This window comes from Salvia splendens, chromosome 1 (genome assembly GCF_004379255.2).
Source record: "Salvia splendens isolate huo1 chromosome 1, SspV2, whole genome shotgun sequence".
NCBI classification, from domain to species: domain Eukaryota; kingdom Viridiplantae; phylum Streptophyta; class Magnoliopsida; order Lamiales; family Lamiaceae; genus Salvia; species Salvia splendens.
The window spans coordinates 442,952-468,382 of record NC_056032.1 but is presented as its reverse complement, the minus strand read 5'-3'; the positions used below and the strand labels follow the sequence as shown (position 1 = coordinate 468,382).

Sequence of the window (25,431 nt, the reverse complement as noted above, 5' to 3'; positions counted from 1 at the left end):
GTGGAGGTGGTGAAACCACATGGTATCCCCCAATATATCAAGCTTTTTACCCTAATATATAAAAGAGAACTAGCGATGAGAGAAAATTGGATGGTCCATATTTATTGCTAAAACGATTCTTCATCATCCATCGTTTATTTAATACCTAAAAGCGAATATATAAAGTTAGTAAAAAGACAATGGATGGATAAAGGAGAATCACTACCGCAATAGTGAATCGACCAAATAATCATTTTATCATTTGTATTTAATACTCCATCCATCCTTCTTACATATTTACATTTTATATTAACATTATCTTTTTTAGGTAAACATTATTGATCTATTTCTTAATTGGTTAAGTAACATTATTGATCCATTTCTCTCGTTATAACTATTTTAAATATATCAATTTGATGCGAATGCAACTTAACGACAGCCTTCAGTTTTATTTGATTTTCGGAAAAAGACTTCAATTTTCAAATGGTTTACAACAATATAAGTTCACTTCACTCTATTCACCACAAGCTAGGAATCCATGATAGTATTTAATTCTAGAAGAGAAGGAATCTACAAAGTTCCGAAATTTTGAATAGGAATATGGAATCTAATTGTTGATAAATATATTTTCTTTTGTTGGAATATTTAAGCATTTGTTTCTTTTCCATAGCTTTTTGGTAAATGATTTTTTTTTGTATTCATTTCGAAATAATTATTTAAAATTTAATTTTCATAAAAAGAAACACAGCCCCAAAAGTAAGAATAAAGTCTATCCTTGGTTTATTTTACAAACCAATGTCATTTAAAAATAAAATCAAGCACGGCACGCATCTTTTACATATATTGTTCCTAGAGAAAGATTCTTTTTCGCATAATATATTTTTAAAAAACATTATATGTATTAATGTATTTATGTGACAAATAAAATAAAGATGAATTTTTACTGAATTATATTCTAAGTTAGTGTTTTTTACCTACTAACGTAACACTATTTGCATTTAACAATGAATTTGAAGCATTACAATTAAGTTCAAATTTCAACTATATAAAGTTATAGAATATCTACATTTAATATCAAGATTAACGAATCCTGATTCCAAATGCGTTGATATAATCATATTAGCTGGTGTAGAGTATTTTGGAATAAATTCTATATAAAGTTGCTTTAACAACATCTTACTTTTAAATAAATTATTATGCTTAGAAAGTGAATAAAAATTCACATCAATTTTAACGAAAGAAAACCACTTTTACTTTAATGGAAAAGTATTTGGAACAAAACAGCGAGCCACTTTTGGTAACAAAAGATCAAATGTAATAATCTAATTTCGATTTTCGAGCATTAAAATTTAACGTGCTACTAATCCATTATATAAAAAAAATTAACATTTTTGAACAATTATTAATGTTGTGTTGCCTAGATAGCATGGGTTGCACGGCGATGCTTGCTCATGTTGACCCATGTGGTCCTCGCAACCTTGTTCATACTCCATTTTCACGTCTTCTCATCTTTTATTAATTTTTAAACTATATTTATATAATGAAGTAATTGAAATACTTCTAGTAAACATTTAAATTAATCAAAACAAAGTGTTAATAATCATAAATATCATGTAAATACTAAGTATATCTATATTCTTTTTCAGGACATTCGTTACACAATTGTTAAATCTATCCCTAACAATAATAAAATAAATAGCGAAAACTATATACACTTCACAATATAATATTTATATAATTCATTAAAAGTTTAATTATTCAAATTTTAATAGCTAACTATATATTGCTCATAAATTTCACGTGATTTTACGGGTGGTGAGTGGTGACGGTGTATTTAGAAGCCCCATTCAATCTACGGTAGATTTTTACAATTTATTTGAAGTTTTGGGTGTGTATTCATGCTGTATATAATTTATGGTAAATTTTATTGATGTGTCTTTTCAAGATATACATTTTTTATAAAAGTTATCATATCCAATTTATTATTGGTTGATTTCGAATATGTGAATATATATACATATATATACATAATAGCCTCATAATTTTCACATAAAACAAAAAAAAGTGAAAACATATAAATTAAACAATTTCCATCCGAAAACAAAAAAAAGTGGAAGCATAATAGTCAACTATGTAGATATTGATTCATTTATAGTCAACTATGTAGATATTGATTCATTTAGTTATTTACGAATCATATAATACGCTTTTTAACTAATTTGTGTTTGTAGATACAAATATATTTATGAACACATGTCCACTGCATTTACTTTAGGGGTCCTTGTGCTACTCTTAAATTCTTAATTGTATTACTATTGAAATGGATGTCATCTATTTCTTTTCTACTACTATAAGTAATTAAGTATGTAAATGTGTCATAAGCGATTCCTATACATGAGCTTAATATCAAACCATATGTAATGATTTTTGTAAATGAAGACAAGTAATTAATTTGGATGGTAAAGAAGGTAGTTTCGTCCTGATACACTTGACAGGTATTAACCTTAATCATGATTATGCCAACTATACTTTCTAGCAAAATAATTGGCCTTCCAGTGTGCACTGTTTGAAACTTTGAATGTTCCTAAAAACTGAAATAAAATTTTTTTATATATATTTTGCATATTGGTTTAATTTTGTTAATTTTCAAATACAGTATAGTACTCCATATGCTTAAAAATGACAGTACTATTTTTTTTCCAAATTACGCTTTAGGTCATCCGCAATGCTGTCTCTTATCCGTCTCTTAACCGTCTAATCTCTTAACTATTCATGGGCCCCACTGTACTTTTCACTCCATCTCTTAACTAAGAGACAACACCTGCAACCATCCATCTCTTATATGTCTCTTAACCATCTCATCCCTTAACTATTCATTCAATTTCATTTTTTATTTTTATTTCCAACAAATTCAATTAATAAAAACACACTTCATTAAATAAAATAAAATTACAACTTGAAATTCTAAAAAATTAAAAAAAAAATAATTGAAAATCCTAAAAAAATGAAAAATACATAATTTAATTTCTTCCGCTCACTCTCTCTAAATTCAAAATCTCAAAGCTCAAAGAAGCAGAAGAAAGATCATGTGCGTCTACCGGTTGCCAAATTTTGCCCAAATGTGCTCCATTAAATCATCTTGGAGTTGGCCGTGGGCGGTAGAATGACGTGTCCTTGCCCGAATAGACAACCGATCTTGCATAGACGGATGCACTCCACTGCGTGGCGGACTACTTGCGGTAGAGCTTCCGAGGGTTTCAGGGTCGAACCAACTTCCCGCCTCAGGGCCTTCGTCGGCGACAATCATGTTGTGCAAGATTATGCACGTATACATGATGTCGACCATATTCTCCATAAACCACGTACGAGCCAGGGCTTTGATAATGTTGAAGCGCGCTTGGAGAACCCTGAACGCCCTCTCCACATCCTTGCGAGCAGCCTCTTGCTTCTGCGCAAAGAGAGCATGTTTTTCATTCACCGGTCTGTTGAACGTCTTCACGAAGATTGGCCACTTCGGATAGATGTCATCGGCAAGATAGTACCCATTTTATACCGCCGATTGTTAGCGATGAAGTTGATGGCCGACGCTTTACCACCCAAAACTTCGGCGAAGAGGTTATATTGGTTGAGCACGTTGACGTCGTTGTTCGATACGGGGACCCGGAAGTACGCATGCCAAATCCATAGCCGGTAGTCGGCAACGGCCTCGAGTATAACAGTGGGGTGGGTGCCTTTGTGGCCGCTCGTGTATGATCCCCTCCACGCCACAGGGCAATTCTTCCATTGTCAATGCATGCAATCGACGCTGCCAAGCATCCCGGGGAATCCGTGCACTTCTGCGTGAAGGTGGAGCAGAAACTGACAATCTGCGGTGCTTGGCTTCCGGAGAAATTCGTCGGTGAAGGCTTGCCGGACGCCTTTGCAGAAGTTCATCAAGCACATTCTCCCGGTGCTTTCTCCAATGTGGAGGTATTCGTCGAACAAATCCGCCGTTTGTCAAGTAGCAAACAGATGGATTGCAGCAATACATTTCTGCAGCGTCGTGTGACTGGGACGGCCGACGACGTCGAACCCTTCTTGGAAGAACTCTTCCCTGGCTGCCAATGTATTTGCGATGTGCAGAAATAGCAGTTTCCGCATGCGGAAACGGCGACGGAAGTAGGTCTCTCCCCATACCGGGTTATCACAGAAGTAGTCGCGTACTAACCTTGCGGCGGCTTCCTCCCGGTTACGATGGATGTAAGTCCGGGATCGTCGTTGGGGCGGCGCGGCTTCCTCCGCCTCCGTACGTCGATCTTCTTCAAGCGATTCTTTCATTATTCGACGCATTTGCTCAAATAGATCCATGAATGGATTAAATTAGGGAGAAGAATAAAATAGATGATTTGAGATGAAAATTGGAGAGGAAAGAGAGATGATTTTAGAAGAATAGATGTGTGTTTATGTGTGAGAAAGAAGAGCATTTATAGAATAAAAAAATAATTTTTTTAAAATGACCGTTGAACGGTCATATTACCGTTTTTTAATTTTAATTTTAATTTTTTTTAAATTCAATTTTTTTTAAAAATGATTTATTACATTAGCGTGACGAAGCCAACTCGCGGGCTGGCAAGTGGGCGTCACTCGTGGCGCTAGCGCAGGCGCGTGGCGAGACGGCTCGCCATCCGTCTCGGTGGGACGGGCGTCTCGGCGGGATGGTGACTAGACGTTGCAACGCGTCCCGCGTCCGTCTCGTCTCGGAGGGACGAGATAAGAGACACCCGCGAGATGTGTTGCAGGTGCTCTTAGTCTCGGGAATCCGACAAGTAAGGATGTGATGAGGTAATAACTTTTTCGTCAAGTTAATAAATTTATATTATATACTATCGATTAGCTGGTCATGATTGCTAATTCGCACGGTAGATTCGGTAATACGTTTATTAAATATTTAACGCCGTTAATTTAATTCATTTTGCACTAGTGTACTGTATAAATTAACAATATCACCTATAATTAATACATATTTTGATCAAGTTCATTCGTATGAATACTAATAATCGACTCTAATCTATAAAGAACCCAAACATTTTTAATGGTTTGCATTTTCTAAAAAGGGCAAATTGTAAATATAAATAATTATAAACTCACAGAAAATCACATTTAACAGTGTCGAATGCGACGTATTTAATGGCGCCAGAAGAAATAAAGTGAACGTATTAAATTATTTATCACGGGTAATTTGAATCTAATTAGATACACTGCAATTAGCGTTAATTAATATTGCCACCTCATTTTGTGATTTACTATAATTCTGGCACGTCAGCAAATTGTCCCCACGGGTGCGGACATTTCCACCGCGCATATAAATCCACGTAAACCCTCGCTTTCATCACCACCTTCTCTTCTCTTCTCAGCGCTTTTTTCCGCTCTCTACAAATTCTAGACGAATACATTTCTCAGTTAGATTTCTAGAAGCCAAATTTACATACACAACGCAACTATCAAAATCTGAAACTAAAACATATCGATTCAGAGCAATCACGATTTATCTATTTTTGTTTCTTCACCTGAGATTTTTCTAGCTATACGCTGACCAGGTTGTTCGGAATGCCGCCGGCGGTGGGCGTAGCAGCACCAGCAGCACAGGCCGATCGGGCGGCCTTCAAACCGGTGGTGGTTCCGGCGGTGGTTCAGCAGCCTCAGCTGCCGATGATGACGGCGGCATCGGAGGCGTTCGCCAAGGACGCCATTATCGCCTGGTTCCGCGGCGAGTTTGCTGCGGCGAACGCGATTATTGACGCGCTGTGCGGCCACCTGACGCAGCTGGAGGACGGGGCGGCGTACGAATCGGCTTTCGCGGCGATTCACCAGCGGAGGTTGAATTGGATTCCGATTCTTCAGATGCAGAAGTACTTTTCCATCGCCGACGTGGCGGCGGAGCTGAAGAAGGTGGTGGAGAAGAAGAGATCGGAGAATGACGTGGAGGTGACGAAGGCTCAGGGTGGTTGCGCGGCGGCGATCGAGGGGGAAGAGAAACAGAAAGACAATAATCAGGAAAAATCGTTGGCGAGTAATGATAATGGCGGAGGTGAAGTAGTCGACGAAGATTTCTCGTCGGAGATCACAGATACAGGTAACCTTTCCGGTTCTTAGATCTTAGATTTCTATTAGTCGAATCCATTCTCCTCGTCTCTGTTTTTTTCCTCGCAAGTTCCAGATTAAATCTTATAATTTGATTCAACTCTTATCAAATTTTCAATTGATTTCGCTGTCAATTCGATTGTACAGAATAGAAAACCAATCTTGCCATTCACACCTTACTTCATAGTTGTGAATTTTAATGCTAAAGTGATTTATTAGCTTAGTAATTACAAGTTGTCATTTACTAGTTTAAAGCGAAATCTGTAATCTTCATAAATATACAGTTCATCTTCAAACCAGATCCAATTCATAAATTAAGTAGTGAGTACTATCTGGAACCGTTTTGTACGGGGGCTAAATCGGTTGTTATTTTCCCGAGGATTGTTTAGAAAATCGAGGAAGTGATAGAGTTAGTTGAAGACTGCAGGATAGCAACCTAACAGAGTTGGTTACAGGAACAGAAATTGATCATTAATTGAAGGTCCACCTGGAGATGCGTGAGGTGCCACTTACATTATTTTTTCTTTTGACTTATTTGATGAGGGGGCTGCGCCAACGTTTCAGCCGGCGTGGCTGCGACTAGTTGGTTTTGTCGCCCTGTGGGTGGCCCACTGCCTCCCTTCTTATCATCGGATACTCTTCCTTGATTCTAGGGGCTCTCGCTGTGTCTAACTCGTGCAACTCGAGTGAGTCAACTCGCCACATGTAGATTAGATACTTTCAGTGGGAATATGGAATATTATTTGGTCCGTCAAATATGTTCCAATTGTGGCATGTAATGGACGAGAGCAGATGTGCGACTATTAAAAGTTTTTATTTCAATGAAGGAAAGTCCCAAAAAAATTATGCCCATTCAATATTCAGTGCTCTACAAAAGGTGCTACCTTTTTCCTTCTTTTCTAAAATTTGTCTGGGCATGTTAGTGGAGCTCTTGCTTGGTACAGCAAATATATGTCATCGTATCTTTTTGTTCTTAGCAAAATGCTCAGAATGTTTCTAAAATGATGTTATATGGAGTATTATTTGTTTTATTCTATACATTAAAACTCAATTACTCCACCTTTCTTTATTTAGTTGTTATTTTCTAAGTTGAGTACTACCAACATGGGAAAAGAGTCCAGGGGGGGAATACATCAGGAAAAGGACATAAAAATAATCATTTTTTTTCTCTGTGGCAGCACAACTTTACAGTTTTTAGAAGTGCAGTTGTAATTTGTAAGCACTATTCCGCAATTCGTTAGTTCCAAGAGAAATGAATGCATCTTTATGAACACCGAGCGGCAGTAGCGATGGATATTGTTGGCTCCGCTCATTGCAGCGCAAGTGGGCTACAATTATGTGCTGCTTAATTTTCTCATTAAAGGGTCACCTCACTTTTAGAAGTGCAGTTCTAATTATGTACAATTATGTGCTACTTAATTTTCTCAAAACTCAAGATACTTTCCATAAACTGTCTGGTAACCCAACAACATTAGATGCAGTAAAGATGCAATAACCATTTAATATTTATTGTGTACTGCATTTCAGTCGAAGTAGCTACCATTTAACGAGGATGGCATGATATATTAGTTTTGATGGCGTTTTAAACACTTTGAGAATGGCATGCCTTGTCTTTCTCATGCCTGATATTTCTGCTCTTCTCATCTTTTCTTTAGCATGATACCTTAGGAATAGTAATTCAATTTGGTTATGTTACTGTCTGGATATAATGTTTCGATTTCCAGTTTTATTTTAGCTAACCTTTTGAAACGCTAAGGACACTTATCATGCTCAAATACATAATTTTTAGCGATTGTTAAATTGAAGTAACATAGTTGTTACTTAAATTAACCAAGAACATCAGAATATGAAAATGGCTTAGAATGTTTGAATGAAGGAACCTCATGGTTACTCAAATAAATTTGTATATGCATGATTGAGAAAGTGACAACTAGAATGGTGGTTGTTTCTACATCCAGGATGGGAAGAATTACAGGAAGCTTTTATCTCTTTGAGCCCACCAGTTGTACAAGGGAATGTTTTCTTCACTTCAGTTTAATGTTGTGTTTGATTATTGCATAATCAATCCTTTTTGTGATATGAAATGCAGGGTCTCAGGAAGTGCAACCCTTCTCAGAACCTATTGATATCTGTTCTAACCATGAACAGTGTGAGGCACGCCGTGCCCAGATGAAGATGACAAAAGGTTTTGTGGCAAAGGAACCTGTGAAAGGGCACATGGCAAGTATTTCCTCATTGCTGTTCCCACTCTATTCTTTCGTGGGAAGTTCTAGATGCTTCTGTGGCAAGCAGGGTAACTAATGGTTTTTTCACAAAATTTGCAGGTGAATGTTGTCCGAGGTCTTAAGCTATATGACGACATATTCACTGATACTGAGCTATCTAAACTGAATGACTTTGTTAATGAACTCCGAGTTGCTGGTCAGAATGGTGAACTGTCAGGTGGATCCCGTGATTCGTGATGCTTTTATAGTTAAACTAGTTGTTTCCTTTTGGGCGGAAGTTATGAGATTGTAAAGGGCATCTTCTATAGGTTTGCTTGAGCAGGTTTGGGCATTTGTTTTTACTTTCAGATAAAATTATTTAATATGGATCGCACATAATGTTTACCTTTTAATTATTTTTTAGCCAATAGATGAAGATGCTGAAGATTATCCTATATAGATGAGCTAGACAGCTTGATTTACACATCACAGTCTTCTTTAAAATGCAACTATTCTTCATCATCTACCCGGTCTTGTTTAATACAGGAGAAACCTTCATCTTATATAATCAGCAGACTAAGGGAAACAAGAGAGAGCTGATTCAGCTTGGCATTCCCATTTTCGGACACGTTAATAAAGATGACACAAATACTTTCCAAAGAAGTATGACAAGTCTCGTTTTCGTATATAGTACAACTCTGTTGCTTGCTGTCCCAATAATAACTTTTTTGCTTTGATGTTCGGTATGTAAATTTATTTGCAGACTATATTGAGCCGATCCCAGCTCTTCTCCAAGGTGTAATTGATCACTTGATTCAGTGGCGTTTGCTCCCAGATAATAGGAAACCAAACAGCTGCGTCATCAACTTCTTTGATGAGGTATTTATGCATTCTGGTTTTTAGACTCTTGATCAACAGTACAATTATACTGTCCATCAATTTGTGATTGTATTGTTTTGTAGGGGGAATACTCTCAGCCTTTTCTAAAACCACCCCACCTGGAGCAGCCTCTTTCTACCCTCCTCCTCTCTGAATCAACAATGGCCTTCGGCCGCATGCTTGTGAACGATGGTGAAGGAAATTACAGAGGGCCTCTCATGCTCTCTCTAAAAGAAGGGTATGTATGATGGTTGAAAGTTTCAAATAGTCTACTCTATCTATTGTAACAAGAAGCAACGGTTTTAACTCGAGAAGTTTTCTCAGGTCTGTTTTAGTGATGAGGGGAAACAGCTCGGATACAGCAAGACACGTCATGTGCTCCTCTCCAAACAAGAGGGTGAGCATCACTTTCTTCAGGGTCCGAGCAGAGGTAGAAAGCCATGCATCGTCAGAGATGACCACTTCGTCCAAAGCAATGACTCTTTGGCAACCTGGGGTCCCTATGACAAATAGTTATGGGCCAGTGAATATGATGCCCAAATGGGGCCTCATCCGTTCTCCCATGGTAGTGTTAGCAGCCGCCCCCATGCGCCCGGTGATTGTGAACCCTAGAAAGATCCAACGTGGCGGTACTGGGGTATTCTTGCCATGGAACGGTGGTTCGCGGAAGCATGCAAAACATCTCCCACCACGTGCCCAGAGAGGACGGTTTCTGTCTCTACCTCCTCCAGCCGACGCTAATAAGCCTGAGAACTGAGACAAACAACTCTTGAAAGATATAATTGGTGTAAGTTGAGTTTTTATATATTGCATTTTCTGGAGTAATTTGGTGAGGAACGAGATTCTGCTTCTTCTCTTTGTTGCTTGTAGACGGCTATAGGTGTTAATGTTGGTTACATATATATGTGGTCATGGTGAAATGGCTAGAGGCTCCGGAAATAGTTGAGCTTGAAGCTAAGAGTATATCACAGAGGGTCAAATATTGTATCGAATTTCTTTCTTTTTGGGATTACTACTATATTTATGGCTCCTTTCACTCATTTTCACAAAGTGTACTTAACTAAAATAGCTGGAATTAGCCACTATATTGTTCATGGTAGCACTACTTGTGGGAAAATGTCAAGTTTCTTGCAACTGAGCGCTGTATTTCTTGTAATAAAAACACTACATTGTCTAGTCTACATCTGGTTTACAGTAAACCATGAACTGAAATGAAATGTCCTGATATTTCATTGGAGCCTTTTTGTATCCCTGAATAACATTTTCTGATTTTCTCCAATTTGCAAATTCTGAATTACACTACTAAACATCAATTTATCTGCTTTGAAGCTTTCATTTCGCCGGTTCATCTCTATCCTCAATATCCCAATTCAAATCATCATCTTCTTCCATAGCCAACCGCTTTCGAAGGTTGTCTTTGTTCGGGCTCCCACCACCTCCATCGTCACTACCAACGTCTCCGATTTCATCCTCCTCTTGATTGGACACCGCAACCTCCTTACCTTTCTCATCATCCACAACCCCCTGAACTCGGAAATAAAATATCTCTAACAAAATTTATAATCTTTATTCCTTTATTAAAACATTCAAGTTATACCTAGAAAATAATTTAACTACTAATACATACAAAATTTTGATAGTACAAAATTCGAGTCTTGTTATTACAGTTATAAAATTGCAACGGTTCAAAAATTGTGTAGAATTTGTAAAATTTACACAATTTCTGAACAATTCCATTATACTCCATGAACATGAATCAAATTGGATCGATCTGGTTATTGGGTATGAACAGTGTCACTTGAAATGTGGGTATAAATTGGCTTTTGTTGATTCTATGCACTTTGCTTTCAGTCACATTTTTTGACGAAAGATTACTAGCTAAATTCTCAAGTAATCTATATCTATACATGTATTTTACACAAGCTGAAACACGGTGAAAAACATTACTGCAATTTTAATACTTATATATTTTATCAATAGTACTATCTTTCTTTTTTCTTAAGGAATTCTGGTGGAAGAATTATTCTTGATTCTGTTTTAATTATGCAAAATTAACTAAAAAAAGTGGATGCTATATATTCGGCTCATCCATTACTTTGCACTGCAGCAGCATTCACATTTGTACTTATACGTCTCGTATTCTATTTCATACATGCGTGTGTATGTGTATCACATGATGTTTGATTAATTAAAGACAGTTGTTCCCAATATAATACACACAATTTATAGTGTTTTTCCTATTAGAGAATGAAGCATATTTCAAGGAAGGTGGATATTGATTCTCTAAAGCTGTCTCTCATGCCTTTTTTGACTATAAAACCACCAAATAATTCACCCTATCCATCAATGCATGAAAAACATTTTATACATATATTGTGGAGAAAGAGATGATGGATCACAAGTAGTACTCATAGATAGATACCATCACCCCATTTTGCTTTTCCACAAAGAATAGAATCTTCTTGTTTTCATATCCATCCCTCTTCTCCAATCACAAATCAAGATCAGAAATGGAGAGGAGTCCTCAGCCCTCAGGCATCTGCCAACGCCTCTTCAGGCTCGTGTTTGGGGCGCTGAGGCGCCCCCCTGCGCTCCCTGCACCTCCTTCCTCTCGACCAGTGTATGTCGAGGGGTCTGAGATTGGGGTTGAGTTCAACCACGATCTCAGAGCTCGAGATGGCCTAATTGTGAGTGGTGAAGAGAGCAAACATGCTCAAGATGGTGCGGGCAAAAGAGAGAGAGATAAGGAGCATAAGAGTGTTTCGTTTAAGGGAAGCGAGGGAAAGGAAGAAGGTAGTGGGAGTGATGATGAAGATGCAACGATAGCGATGGATGAGGCGAAAACAAGGAGGCATTGGCCTCTTCTGAATGTGGCGTCCAACATAAATGAGAAGTCGGAGGCGTTCATTGAGAGGAAGAAGAAGGCCATGGGCAGAAACTACAGCCTTAATTGATTCATTCATTGCTTATTACTTTGAATTTTCTATGTGATATTCAGAATAAGATGCTCTTTTGTGGAGTATGTCATTGGTTCTTGTCCTTTTGTTATTGTTTTTTTTATCAAGTTTCACATGCTGCAAAACTGTGGTTTTGTATCAGAAACTATAAATGTGTTATGTGTAAGCCAAAGATTCAAGTTTAATTTTGTAATACGATCATTGAAGCTATGTTGAATAATTATTTGAATAAATGCGCATGATTATTTGAATAATTAAATTCAATCAAATCAGATTTGTATGAGTTCGCATAACATTGCATTTGCATAGAGTAAGCAAAAATACTTATGTTGCTAGGATTCATTAGTTCAAATTATATACCAGGTTTATGCCGTTTCCAAAATTTAAATATTTTAATGGAATTTAATCATAACTCACATGTTATTTATATGACAAAATATTGCACAACTTATAAAATTGAAATACACTAAACACACTATACAATATTCAAATCAAATTGAAAATATATATTAAAATATAAAAATACAATTTTACATATATATAAACATGCCGCAACAAAATTTACATATATATAAACATATGATCTGTTACTAGTAGCCCAATTATTAAATCTTAGAAATTTGAATCCCTATAATTCTGTAAGCCCAAAATACTCCAGCACCCCTCCCTCCTCTTCTTCTTCCTCGTTTCTCCTTGTTCACGAACGCAGGTGAATTCTCTTTTCTTCTCTCTCACTTGTTTTTTAAATACAATAAAGACTCGGGTTTTATTACAATTTGTGAAAGTTTTTTGCGTTTTTACTGTTAAAAAAAAGTTAGTTGCAATAGCCATTATGTAATTACAGTTGCCCTAATTTCTCTATCTCCAATTAGGGGTTAGGGTTTTACAAAGGTTTTCTCTCTCCCCGGAAAATGAGAGGCCTGCAGTTGTCGCTCGACAAAGGTCAAAAACTGAGATTCGAAAGAGCGTTCGAGGTGCTCGAATCTCTCTCCTCCAAATCCAATTCCGACGCCTCTGTCATCGTCGCCGACGACATTTCCGTCAATAATGAAGACGCCATTCTCAAGTATTCCCTCTCTCTCTCTGCTAAATACCTCATACGTTATTTTCCTTTTTTGGACTAAATTTGATGGGGGTTGCAGGGGCCATGGCACAGCCGAGATGAACGACCGCTTGGTGGCCACGCTATGTGGAGTTGTGGAGCGTGTCAACAAGCTTGTCTATGTCCGGCCTCTAAGGGCCAGGTTTTTTTCGTTTCACTATCTGAATGCTTTGGTTCTATTGTTTTAGTCAGTGAAGATTGTATCTTTTGGTGTGAGTTTTCATGTTTTGCTGTTGTATGGTAGGTACAAGCCCGAGATTGGGGATATCATCATTGGCCGTGTTATTGAGGTAAAAGATGTTCTGACTGCTCAACGTTTAACGATGCTTGTACAGATATATGATCGTAATTCCGCATAATGTTAGCAATCTCATCATCATATTTATGTGATTTTAGTAATTGCTCAGTCGATGCATCCTTTGCTTTCAACTACTCGAGTTATGAAAAAGTAATCTTGAACCCATCTTTGCTGTTAAGGTTGCACCAAAGCGGTGGAAACTGGAGATCAATTTCAGCCAGGATGCAGTGCTGATGCTTTCATCAATGAACTTACCAGATGGCATCCAGGTATCCATCCACAATACTTGTTTTAAGCTTTTATTCCTCCTCGGGTAGGAAAAATTTAGTGATGTTTAGGGTCTGAATTTGTACTTCTATTATCTTTAGGATTAAGAATCCAATTCCATGATTGAGTTTACTGGCAAACTACAGCTACCTTCTTTATATATTCATGTAAAATATTTTTATTTGGGCCATAAATCTATACTAATTGCCAGTGTAGTGTCATAGTGTGTTGCTCCTTCCCTATTTTATCTGATTTTTCAAATATATTTGTTATGTTTTCATGTAAAAAAATGGTTTATTTCAGAAACAATTGACTGATATATCCCTTGTTTTTCATAACACGTTGAAGGAACAGATATGCCTGTGATATTTCAATGTCATTGCATTAACCAATGGAGTTGGAACAGAGGGATATCCTAAATTCTTATAATTTTATCCAAGTCCTGACAATGTTTTCTACCATTTTTTTTGCTACCGAGTTAATCTGTCTAGCACATCCTCCTTTCCTTCTTCTTTATTACTTCTAAAGATGCAGTACATTATATTTACCATCGATAAGACTATCTATGCCTATCCCCTACTAAGTAAATTTTATTTGTAAGTTCTAATAATGGAGAATGAATATCTACTACTGGTTTTCAGAGACGACGAACTGCAGTTGACGAACTGAATATGCGCAGCATATTTGAAGAGAATGATGTCATCTGTGTAAGACTCCTGAAAGTTCACACTTCTTAGCAACTCTAATAACTATTTTCCTTTAGTCTCCTAACAAGGGATGCTTTGATTCAGGCTGAGGTTCGTGGCTTCCAACACGACGGCTGCTTGCATCTACAAGCAAGAAGCCAGAAATATGGAAAGGTTAGTACGTTATTCCACATTCGATGAGGAGTTCAGCTCATTGTTTGTTGACATTGTTGGTTATCTCATCTAATCTAGTTAGGACATTTTTCTGCTTTTGCCTTTTGTTTTTGGTTACAGCTCAAGAGAGGGCAATTGCTTACAATACCCCCTTATCTTGTCAAAAGGCGTAAACAGCATTTTCACCATCTAGACCAATACGGAATTGACCTGATACTTGGTTGTAATGGATTTGTTTGGGTTGGCGAACATGTTGAAGTGCGAGATGATATGATAGAGGATCTGTCGGACAAATCCGAGCAACAAAAAGTGAAGTCATGGAACACAATGGGCGATGAAGAAGTACAAGAAGAATACACTCCTCCGGACACCAGGCAAAATATTTGCAGATCAGCTAACGCTATCCGAGTGCTGTCTACTTTAGGCTTCACGATTACAGTAGAAATTATCACAGAAATTGTGGAGTTGAGTAAGTCTATGGATCTCGATGTGCATGAGATGCTCGGTGCAGAATTCTATGTCATCGTTGCTGAGAAAGAAGCAGAACGTCGAAGCTTGCCGACAAAAAGGAGATGATAGATAGGTGGAGCAGTCTGTAAGTTTTTGTCACTTTGTTGAAGTGTAAAAGACTGAGTATTGGTAGAAGCCATTTTGTAAAACTAATTTTGATACATCACATTTCTAAAACACTGTCAAATTTTCTTTGAGTTTACATGAACCTTTGCTCTACTGATTATTATTCATGAACTTGTGCATCTACCTATGGAAGATTTTATTGAGTGCGAAAATGATGATGGAAATCTTGAAATCTGAGTGTTGAAGAGAGAGGATGAGGTTTGAGTGCTCATTTTTGTTTAAGATTGTTGATCATCCACTCATTAACCATTTTCATGTCATTTTTTTACTTACCCTGCATTTCAACAAAAAATAAATCCAATTCCAAATTCAATTCATAAAAATAACAACAAATAACAGTACCATAATTGCAAATGCAACATACATTCAATCACCAAGTATGCACATCTATGTCAGAACCGAAATCTGGAACACTTCTTTCTCCCCCACTATGAACAACGAAACATGATCCTAAAATCCCCGTTAATTGTAAAGCACTGCAAATGGGAAACACAAATTGCAGCTCAAACAAAATAAAGAACCCCGTTGATGTCAGCCTTGGTTCGATGTTATCTTAGACCTTGTCTCCTACACGAGCTTAGGACTTGTAAAACTGAAATCAGCAGGTGAGATGTTCTTTTTGAACTCCGCAAACTTATCCAAGAACTTGCTAACATCAGTCAAGGCCCTCAATTTCTTGCCATTGGGGGCATCATAATAGCAGTCCATTTTAGATAAATCCCTTCGCATTACCAATGTCCTCTTGAACCCGGAAGGGGTTTTTGGAATGCCGGGCTTGTGAATGGCCCAAGTGCGGGTTTCATCGCGTTCTATATCAGCTGGATCATCGCATGAAACACCGGGTTTCTTGCTGCAGAAAAAGGGGTCCTCGCTGAATTTGCTTCTGATTTCTTCAAACTCTTCCTCAGTAGGAATCAACCTCCACTTGAAACATTCCGCGCACTGCACACTCCATAGGTCAACCAAAGCATTACCACTTATTGATTGCTGTCACAACAAAGCATTATCAGTTCAAAGATTCAGGACATCAGAAATCTAGAAATCTGCGTTTAATCAGTCAACTTGAGATTGAATTACGACCAAGAAAGACATATGAAAAGAGTCTCAACTAAGGCCGTGATCCCTTAAACTCAACAAACTATCATGTTTAGGTCTCAATGTGCCACATCTCGCATAACAAAGTTTTGAGTAATAAGTAACAACCATTTTTTACTCAAGGGCCAAAGGGCGCTTGCAGAGGTCAGCCGGGCTCATCACAGTTTGTTTGTGGTTCATGCTGTGGAACCATTGGAACACAAGTAAAATCGCCAAAAACTACTTGAATTCGACTTCATAACTACTCCATATCTGATATCACACTGATATCACACCAGCTAGTGATTCAAATAAGTAAACACAAATCGTAACATCCCAAGGCTCCTTGTATAGATTTTCTGCCCTGATTACTCTAGTGTTCAAGCAATGCCAATCAAATGCAGGTAGCCTCGAGCTCAGATTCACCTCCTAATAGTATTTTTGTTCCCCTCTGAGATTCAGAGTAATGTAAATCCCTACATAATGATGTAAAAATGCACAATGTTCGGATATTGGGGATGTGGAAAGGCAACCAGTGAGGTGTATCTGAGCTCGGCTACCGGCCCTCTAACCAAGTCTAAAGAATCTTTACTAGGTACTAACAATTTTTCTCATACAGACATTACAAAATTATATTGATGGTTTTCAAGATAATTAAGCCAGTGTCAAACAGCCAGAAATCAATGGTTCAAAACTGAAAAGGAGAATACGCATTTTTTCAAACAAACGGAAAAAGAACAGCATCAAGGGAAGGGAAAAGGTCTTCTCTCTTTCCCTCCCTTCTCTCCCTCTCACAAACAACAATTTGAGGAATTAAAAGAATCAAGTAGAGTTAGTAGCATTTAATCAAATGTGTAGAGTACGCAGAAGAACATGTAATAGGGATTTCGTTCACAGCAAAAAATCTCCTCAAAAGAAAAGGAACAAGAACAAAATATAGAGAAAAGGTACATAAAACGGAATGCAGGCATAGATTCTATAGAAAAACGGTAGCAGAAAAAGGGGAAAGGGGAAAGGGAAACAGTACCCTTTTCCTTTTAGATTGATGGCTCTTCTTCATATCAGCGGCTTCAAATCACCCAGCAATTTTTGTGCAGGCGGAGAGTCCTCTACGGACTTGCGTATATTTACCTCATTAATATACCTCATTAAATTCTGCTGTATTTATTTTATTTGAAAAATAGAATACCCTAATTTGCAAAAACAAATTGCAGTAATATTTTAAGATTTCTTGTTTAAATTTATTTCGAATTTAAGAGGGCACATACTGTATTAGTATTCGTCGATTGTCACCTACACTGCTGCCATCTATATTTGGGCTTTAAAAATTGGGCTATTGACTTGTATTTCAGGTTGATTTGAACATAAAAATCACATGAAAATTGAACCACTTCAAATCGAAAAAAAGTTGAACGATTCGGTTGTGAATCTGTCAACTTGGCATTATTCACACATAAAATTAGAAGAAAATGGAATACATATTTATGGACTCTTTTTTTTTTCTTTGGAAAGGGAAATCATAACATAACTAAAGGGTGTGATTGTGATTCATGAAAGAAGAAGTTCCAAGTTTCAATCACAAAAAATACTTAAACATACATCAAATAAATTGCTATCTTTCCATTTCATACAACATCAACATAACCAAACCATCAACATCTCTCATCTCTTAGGTCCAAAGATGGGGAAGAGGAAGTTTGGAGATTGTTCTAAGAAGAGCTGATTGCTGCCTGAATTTGCTCCAGAGTTCTCCCTTTGGTTTCAGGCACTACCTTAATCACAAACACAACTGCAAGTACATTCACTGCTGCATAAAGCATGAATGAGCCTGCAATAATCCATCCACATTGCATCATTGTTAGTCGATCTTTAGTCACAACAACGAACGGATACAAGTGATGCAAAATGTTTGTTACCATAGGTGCTCCAGCTCATTAGGAAATTGAAAGTGTAGGAGCAAGCCCATGAGCCAGACCAGTTCACTAGTGTGGCAAAGCTCCCTGCAGCTCCCTTGATGTTTAGTGGGAATATCTGCATTGCAAGAAAAACCGATTCGTCGTCTCAATTTTAACATGTTGGTTAATCATAGTTCAGAAGAGTTGTTGGTGTGTCATACCTCAGACATGAGCACCCATGGAATTGCTCCCATTCCAACTGAGAAAGACCCTATGTACACCTAAACCCAACATGTTATTTTTCTTGTATTGTTACATGAAAAAAGAGTGAGAAACTTAACTTACCATTACACCACTCAAAGCTAGTGCTGGAGCTGCTTCTGATGCTACTCCATACTCCTTCACATAAAATGAGCTCCCTAGCAAAAGACAACCTAGGAAAAGACCTGATCCAGAAATCTGAAAGAAAAACAAGATTTTCTTACATTTAATGATTTAAGACAATGGGAAAAACAGCATTAGATGTTGCTAACTGATACTTACCACTAGAAGAGGTTTTCTTCCTGCTCTATCGATAAAAGTAGCAGCTAGCGCGGTAATTATCACCTGCAGATGGAATGTGCTTAGATCCCATTCAATCCTAGTACTAAATGATGCAACGAGGTACCTGAAGAACCGCGTAGATTATGGTTCCAAAGTCGGATGGGAATCCTGCAAAGAAACATTATATTCACAACGTCAGATTGCAGTTTTGTGGAGAATATAACTTCGTGTTTTATATCTCACCCGCGGCCTCAAAGATGCTGCTGGTGTAGAAGCTGACCCCGTTGATTCCACCGAACTGTTGGAACACCATTAATCCTACTCCAATCTGTTTCACATATGGTAGTTAGAGAGATGGAAACAGAAGTAAATAGAAGATAAGAGAGGATCAAAGAGTAACCATGAGTGAACTGAGATATCGCCTTTGAAACAGATCGAGTAGTTTCGCTTTTGGAAGCCTCTCCAGTGTTTCTACATTTTCCTGTCCATTTATACACTCTCATATTCATATTCATTGTGGAAAATCAATCAAAATGAAACTTGGGAGTTTTTGCATACTTGAATCTCGGCTGCTTCTGCTGATATATCAGCATCCTTTCCCCTAAGTCTGCGTAGAGACGCCTCAAACTCCTTGTGTTTTCCTTGTCTTGCCTTGACAAATGCCATCTGAGTTATGGTTTTCTTAATCTAAGACAAGAAGCAGTGGATTTGGATTCTTACCAGCCATCTCGGGGATTCGGGGATGACACTGAGACCTACGAGAAGAACAGCACAAGGTACTATGCCTGCACCGGTTTTACAAGTGAGTTTCCTACACAGATTATAAACATAAAAGAAGTATCACTAGAATGTCTTACCTACTAATGCTAAATTCCTCCATGTTATAAACGTGCCTACGACGAAGGATACAGACACCCCAGTAACAATCATAAGCTGCAAGGTTAAAGAAGATGAGAAACAACCTTAACTCTTGGAACAAGTCCTATATCCAAAACAAGGTTTTCCACCTGGTTTATGGTTGTCAAAGCTCCTCTCAGATCCTTGGGGGCGATCTCAGCTATGAATACTGGAACCTAGTAACCAAACGGAGACAACATTTAGCCTATTCCTAGATTGTCACAATATCTGTATATATCGTAAAATACGTGATGAGTTTTACCACATAAGAAAAGACTCCTATCCCATATCCAGTTGCCAATCTTCCAATGTCTAGAAGCAGTGCATCCTATGGAAATTATCATAGTTCGCTGAATCAAGAAACTGGTTTTGGAATCTATTACAAGATTCTAGTTGTGGTTAGTAAAGGACCATACCTCGGCAATGTAAATCGATAGCCATCCCATCGAACAGACTCCACTTGATACTAACATTGCCTGCTTGCATTTCAATTCATCACAATAACTTGTAGTAAATCAAAGATTCTTAATGAGGAATGCAATTAGTTAGATCCCAACAAAAACTCACCCCTTTACGGCCTATTTTGTCCGCGATTTGGCCACATGTGATTGCACCAATCATTGCTCCAATATTCAAGATGGAGCCAAACAGTGAGTACTGCATTCATAAAAATCGAATCTTGAATCCTTCCAACTTGTAACTTCAAATTAAGATAAGACATCCTAGTTTGGAAATTGAAGTAACCTCAGCTAAGGATAAGTTGACATCTTTTCTGATAGCAGACTGAGTAGGTGAAGAATACCCTATCTGCAAAAACACCATTCATCAAAGCACAAAACTTTTATCGAATGAGAGAAGATTAGACAGAACGTACACAAGATCCGAAGGCGTAAGAGCCACAAACTGCAACAAATGTGCTGAGGTACACCATGCATCTATTCTCATTGCTGCTCTTTTTGGAGGGCTCTGCTGCAAGAAGTGGAGCTCTACTCTCTTCTCCGCCTCTCTCGACGTCTTGCTCACCAGCCATGCCTTTTTTCTAGTATCACTGATCACTAGCCAAGCTGGAGATGTGATGCAAGAAGAAGATGCAGATCAGAGTTTGTGGCTGGTGACTTATATGCTTCATTCATACTATAAATAGAAACTCTACAATTGTATTTTGTGGACAGATCTACCCTCAGCATAGTGTTCAACTGCCAAATCCGCTCCGGCCCAAATATGACTCAGAACAAAAATGATCTTTGCCTTAATCAGTAAAAGATACTATCACTAAAATTACCAGAAACAGTATTTTGTCTTGTTTTTACTTCATTGAGATTTGAGATGATGCCAGTAAACATCAGTTAAAGTTAGTTGCCTTTTTTTTTTTACATCTTGATTCCCATCAAGTACTTCTGTATGTCCATATCACTTGTAGTAGTCCCACTCAGTGAAGTTGCCAACTAATGAAACATGAAGATTGGATTCAAACAAACCAACAAATAACTATCACATGCAATGGATGGATACTTTTGCAGAAACCTAAAACAGACAAGAATATGATTAAGAAAGTATCCCAACAAGCATTTAAAAACTCTCTTTTTGTGTGTGTATGGTTAAATTAAACAATTTCATACTATTAGCTTTACAGCAAAGAGGTTAGCCATAAAACATGGTGCAAAACTGCAAAATATCTGAAGTTGGGCATAAATCGATCTGTAAATACAATTAAACAATTTGCACAGAATCTCCATCTACCACAGTTAAAACTCCCAAGAATCATTTATTCATTTGTTTTCATTCTATCATTAGTGTCTTGATTAGCATAAATTGAATGGGAAAGTAAAAGGACTAGAGGCCAAAAGCGACAGTGATGACTTAATCAGCATCTGTACTACTCCACTAAGTTAGCAATTGCAATGATGACTTTAACCAAAAAGATAGGCTTAATGTGAACAAGAAGAATTTTAAGGTATTGCACGTACATATCCCCAAATTCAATTCTCTAAGAAGTTTTATTTACATTCTTTATAATGATTGTGCAACTAGTGAACATTCTTTCTAAAGTCAAATTAAGAGGCATAGATTTAGTTTGCAAGAACATCTCTCTTCAAATTGACATGAATTATCTGTCATGTTCGAATCATTGTATTCGGAGATGTGGATCTGAAGATCTGTTTAATTTATTTGGGTATACATATATAAATCAATAGTTTTATTCGCTCATTGAATGATTATTCATTTCTTTTTTTTTATGAAAAATAAGTGCCTTCTCTACGAGTGAGTGAGTCAAGCGCCAGCAATATTGCCCATGCTGGTCCAAGCACATTGGCTAAAGTGAGGACGGGATCGGGATCGGGATCGGGATCGGGACCGGGCCAAAACTCATTCGCTCGACTCGACACCTCATTTTGAGTCAAGACAGAGAATCTGACCTCATTTTGAGTCAAAAACACATAAATATACTACATCTTTCTACAGAAACAGAGCTACAAAAAAATGGAAAATAACTACACAGAGTGACTGGACTGGTCCAATAAATAATTGTGCATCTCAAGTTCCAAAGAATCATATCATGAATATACATCGACCAAAACAGAGCCTGTTCGCGCACATTAAAGGAAGTTATCCACCATTTTGGTTATCATCTTCCTTCTCCACCCCTGGATGGTCGTGCTCAAAAGTATAAGTCTGATAACCAGCACGCGTCGACAGATTACCCGAACCACCGCTACTCACCGACCTCTCGATGTCTTCGAGATTCGCAATGAGAGAAATGGGCCTTTCAGGTACTGAAGGGATAGGCACATCTGCATCTAACATCTTCACGACCTGATCCATTGTCGGCCTAGCATGAAGTTGAGGGTGCGAACACAGAACAGCCACCAACACATACTTCTCTACAAGCTCCGGAGGGCCCAAATCCGGTATACCCTCTTCAGCTACATCCAAAGCTCTCCCCTTCCTAACCAAGGACCAAGCCCAATCAGCCAATAGAGTTGGATGTCCATCATTTACTGCAATGATCGCCTTCTTCCCACTCAAAAGCTCAAGAAGCACCACCCCAAAGCTATAAACATCATTCCTCTCTGTCAGCTGTCCATACAACGCGTACTCAGGCGCCACGTATCCCATTGTCCCTGCAACTCTAGTGCTCAAGTGTGTCATCCCTTCTGGTGTGAACTTCGCCAATCCAAAATCCGCCACCTTTGGCTCAAACTTGTCGTCCAGGAGAATGTTACTCGCCTTAATATCCCTATGAATAATCGAGGGCTGTGCACCATAATGCAGATACGCGAGTCCCCTAGCCGTCCCAAGGGCAATCCTCTGGCGTATAGGCCAACTCAACTTCTTATCCACCAACCCGAACAAATGATCATGAACGCTCCCATTCTGCATCAGATCACACACAATTATCCTCTGATGACCCTCCAGAGACGTCGTGGTTGTGCAATATCCTCTCAATGCAACCAAGTTTACATGTCTGACACTCGCAATGACCTCGACTTCATGAGTGAAACTAGCATCCCCTGCTGCAGAACAGTTCTTGAACCTCTTCAATGCGACTTCGGAATCATCAGGCAACACGCCCTTATACACATTTCCATACCCTCCTCTCCCAATTATATGATCCCTAGAGAAATTTCGTGTTGCCGCCTTAATTTCATCAAATGTGAACCTAATCAGTGTTGTGCTAGCACCAAATGAATCTAATCTAGAGCTCAAATTAGTATCAGTTCGCATAATTTTCAATTTCTGCTTCAACAGTCTTTCCTTTCTACTTCGTAAGAACCAGAGCAGACTAAACCCTAAAATCAAAATCACAACGCACGCGACGACTACGACAGAGATGACAATCTTCTTCCTCTTGCTATTCGAATTGGATGAGGTGAAATCGAGATTGAACAAACACTTAGTCGTACCAACATCGGTGGGGCCGAATTGATTGGCGAACGCCGCGGCGTATATGAAGGGGTACGCCGTGCAATCGGAGACGTTCCCGATCGACTCCCCCTGCAGATACGACGATCGGATCTGGGCGAGCTCGGTGGTGCACGACGCGCAGGGGGAATTGTTGAGGAGCGACTGATTGCAGGCGGATCCGACGCCGTGGAGGGCGGAGCGCGGCACGGCGGCCTCGAAGTCCGAGCGCGTGGTGATGTTCATGCACCCGCCGGCGATCCACGGCGTCTCGAAGCCGCAGCGGCGGCGGAAGTTGATGCCGGGGACGTACTCCCCGACGAGCGACTGGTAGGCGTCCCAGCACGACTCGGCGGCGTCGAGCGGGGGGCGGAAGGAGCCGGTGAGGCGGAGGTGGTCGGCGAGGACGAGGCGGAGGCCTTGCAGGATGTACTGGCACTCGGAGCGAGTGCCGAGATTAGGGCGTTTGGAGTCCGGAACCATCCGCCGGAGGAATTCGAAGTTGAGAGGACATCGGGAGGGAAAGGTGTCGTTTTGGAGTAGTCTCCGGCGGGAGGTACGGTGGACGGAGAAGGACGCCGATTGAATTGTTAGTAATTGGGAAATTGAGAGTAAAAATAGTACTAGTATATAATAAATGAAGCGAATCATCTATAGTGAGGTTTGCAGTAGCAAGTGGAGCTGAGGTTTGTGTGAATTGAGAGAAAATGGAGGTGAGTGTGTTTCATTTGAAGCAACGGTGACTTGTTGCAGAGAGTGAGAGGAAGAAGGTGGAGAAAGGAAACCGAAGCTTCTATGTTAGCTTCATCTATTTTCTATTTATATTTCTAATTTGTTTCAATCAAATAAATTTAGCACTAACACGTTTTGCTTGAAGTCAAAATCATAGAATATTGTTGTGTGGGTTATGTGATAAAAGTCAATTTTTTTAGGTATTTACTCTCGGAGTGTTATATTGCTAATTCAATACTTAATTCCTAACTATAACTAAATAATACTATTTAATGACCTAGATCATTAGCTCCGCAATGTCAATACGATTAACAAAAAATGTTAAGGATATTAAGGTCAATTTACAACAAATTAGTTGTAACTAACTTTTAAAAAATATTTTATAACTTTAAAACGCATATAACTTTCTCAATATAAATTATTTTTTCACACAACATATATCAAATTAACAATAATTTCATAAGGATTCTAACGGGATCTCACTTGCATATGTTCCGATGTTAAAATTTGAAAAAAAATTCTAAAATTTTCAATTTTTTCGTATAACAACAAATGTCAACCTGATATATAAAATATGTCAATATAATACATGTAGAATGTCAATATGAGCAATGTGTTAACATTCTCAAAGCATTGTGTTGACATTCTCACAACATTGTGTTGATATTTTTGAAACACTATATTGACATTTTCATTAAAACCCCCAATTTGGTAGTTTTTTATCTTTTTCAATTTAATTAATAAAAACAAAAATTACACGTGACAAATTGTAGACCACAAGTTTTCTAAAATCTTATGGTCTTAAATTAATTGTAGTGAGCAATTAAATGATGAGTTAGCAATTGATCACTCCCCTTTACCCTCTTTATCTATATATCTTACAAATATTTTTCACCGTGAGTAGATTTCTTACTTTTCGATATTAATGAAATTCTAGTTTTTTTTATATTTTTTGAAGATCTTGGACATTTGAATTCCTTTTTGAAAAATGAAAGATAATATATCAAAAATGAAAGATAATATATACTCCGTACTCTAAAAATCGTAAATCAACTTGGTTAAAATACTATTAGAGTCATTTAATT

The 25,431-nt window shown here is 38.2% G+C and overlaps 5 protein-coding genes across 6 annotated transcripts; 2 read left to right on the top strand and 3 right to left on the bottom strand.

Moving 5' to 3' along the window:
* The first annotated feature begins 5,349 nt into the window (after positions 1–5,349).
* LOC121806012 (RNA demethylase ALKBH10B-like) lies at positions 5,350–10,222 on the top strand. Its single transcript, XM_042206079.1, has 7 exons — positions 5,350–6,091; positions 8,189–8,319; positions 8,424–8,541; positions 8,850–8,966; positions 9,067–9,182; positions 9,266–9,420; positions 9,507–10,222. Exons 1-7 carry the CDS (start codon positions 5,566–5,568, stop codon positions 9,937–9,939), a joined length of 1,596 nt encoding a protein of 531 aa, XP_042062013.1. The 5' UTR covers positions 5,350–5,565; the 3' UTR covers positions 9,940–10,222.
* Positions 10,223–12,725: 2,503 nt separating this feature from the next.
* LOC121792970 (exosome complex component RRP4 homolog) lies at positions 12,726–15,409 on the top strand. 2 transcript variants are annotated; one of them, XM_042191140.1, is made up of 8 exons: positions 12,726–12,848; positions 13,012–13,205; positions 13,282–13,383; positions 13,486–13,531; positions 13,719–13,808; positions 14,448–14,513; positions 14,598–14,666; positions 14,787–15,409. In XM_042191140.1, the coding sequence occupies exons 2-8, from the start codon at positions 13,051–13,053 to the stop codon at positions 15,240–15,242; spliced, it is 984 nt and encodes a 327-aa protein (XP_042047074.1). In that variant the 5' UTR covers positions 12,726–12,848; positions 13,012–13,050; the 3' UTR covers positions 15,243–15,409. The 2 variants fall into 2 exon arrangements, with proteins under 2 accessions (XP_042047074.1, XP_042047065.1); XM_042191131.1 differs by having other exon boundaries at positions 12,759–12,848; positions 13,019–13,205.
* Positions 15,410–15,594: 185 nt separating this feature from the next.
* Positions 15,595–17,566, bottom strand: LOC121806002 (methyl-CpG-binding domain-containing protein 4-like). The gene is made up of 2 exons (XM_042206067.1): positions 17,404–17,566; positions 15,595–16,289 (listed from the first exon to the last, which is right to left on the bottom strand). The coding sequence occupies exons 1-2, from the start codon at positions 17,434–17,436 to the stop codon at positions 15,870–15,872; spliced, it is 453 nt and encodes a 150-aa protein (XP_042062001.1). The 5' UTR covers positions 17,437–17,566; the 3' UTR covers positions 15,595–15,869.
* Positions 17,567–17,901: 335 nt separating this feature from the next.
* On the bottom strand, positions 17,902–20,835 carry LOC121805990 (sugar transporter ERD6-like 7). Its single transcript, XM_042206057.1, has 17 exons — positions 20,586–20,835; positions 20,456–20,518; positions 20,279–20,368; positions 20,128–20,187; positions 19,974–20,039; positions 19,822–19,887; positions 19,672–19,747; positions 19,535–19,599; positions 19,373–19,465; positions 19,215–19,295; positions 19,058–19,142; positions 18,939–18,982; positions 18,815–18,877; positions 18,617–18,730; positions 18,493–18,552; positions 18,293–18,407; positions 17,902–18,204 (listed from the first exon to the last, which is right to left on the bottom strand). Exons 1-17 carry the CDS (start codon positions 20,739–20,741, stop codon positions 18,086–18,088), a joined length of 1,416 nt encoding a protein of 471 aa, XP_042061991.1. The 5' UTR covers positions 20,742–20,835; the 3' UTR covers positions 17,902–18,085.
* A 1,297-nt stretch (positions 20,836–22,132) lies between these two features.
* Positions 22,133–24,405, bottom strand: LOC121792964 (probable LRR receptor-like serine/threonine-protein kinase RKF3). The gene has a single exon (XM_042191117.1). The coding sequence runs from the start codon at positions 24,263–24,265 to the stop codon at positions 22,319–22,321; it is 1,947 nt and encodes a 648-aa protein (XP_042047051.1). The 5' UTR covers positions 24,266–24,405; the 3' UTR covers positions 22,133–22,318.
* Between the last annotated feature and the right edge of the window lie 1,026 nt (positions 24,406–25,431).

Bases quoted from the DNA above. Each gene is read 5' to 3' on its own strand.
- LOC121806012 (XM_042206079.1), top strand. From the start codon at position 5,566: ATGCCGCCGGCGGTGGGCGTAGCAGCACCAGCAGCACAGGCCGATCGG. The intron at 6,092-8,188 runs GTAACCTTTCCG...TATGAAATGCAG, and splicing joins GTCGGAGATCACAGATACAG to GGTCTCAGGAAGTGCAACCC. The intron at 9,421-9,506 runs GTATGTATGATG...AAGTTTTCTCAG, and splicing joins ATGCTCTCTCTAAAAGAAGG to GTCTGTTTTAGTGATGAGGG.
- LOC121792970 (XM_042191140.1), top strand. From the start codon at position 13,051: ATGAGAGGCCTGCAGTTGTCGCTCGACAAAGGTCAAAAACTGAGATTC. The intron at 13,206-13,281 runs GTATTCCCTCTC...TGGGGGTTGCAG, and splicing joins AATGAAGACGCCATTCTCAA to GGGCCATGGCACAGCCGAGA. The intron at 14,514-14,597 runs GTAAGACTCCTG...GCTTTGATTCAG, and splicing joins AAGAGAATGATGTCATCTGT to GCTGAGGTTCGTGGCTTCCA.
- LOC121806002 (XM_042206067.1), bottom strand. From the start codon at position 17,436: ATGAAGAAGAGCCATCAATCTAAAAGGAAAAGG. The intron at 16,290-17,403 runs GTACTGTTTCCC...TTGTTGTGACAG, and splicing joins ATCAATCTAAAAGGAAAAGG to CAATCAATAAGTGGTAATGC.
- LOC121805990 (XM_042206057.1), bottom strand. From the start codon at position 20,741: ATGGCTGGTGAGCAAGACGTCGAGAGAGGCGGAGAAGAGAGTAGAGCT. The intron at 20,369-20,455 runs GTTACTTCAATT...TTATGAATGCAG, and splicing joins TCAACTTATCCTTAGCTGAG to TACTCACTGTTTGGCTCCAT. The intron at 18,983-19,057 runs GTGAGATATAAA...GTTTCTTTGCAG, and splicing joins CAGCATCTTTGAGGCCGCGG to GATTCCCATCCGACTTTGGA.
- LOC121792964 (XM_042191117.1), bottom strand. From the start codon at position 24,265: ATGATTCGCTTCATTTATTATATACTAGTACTATTTTTACTCTCAATT.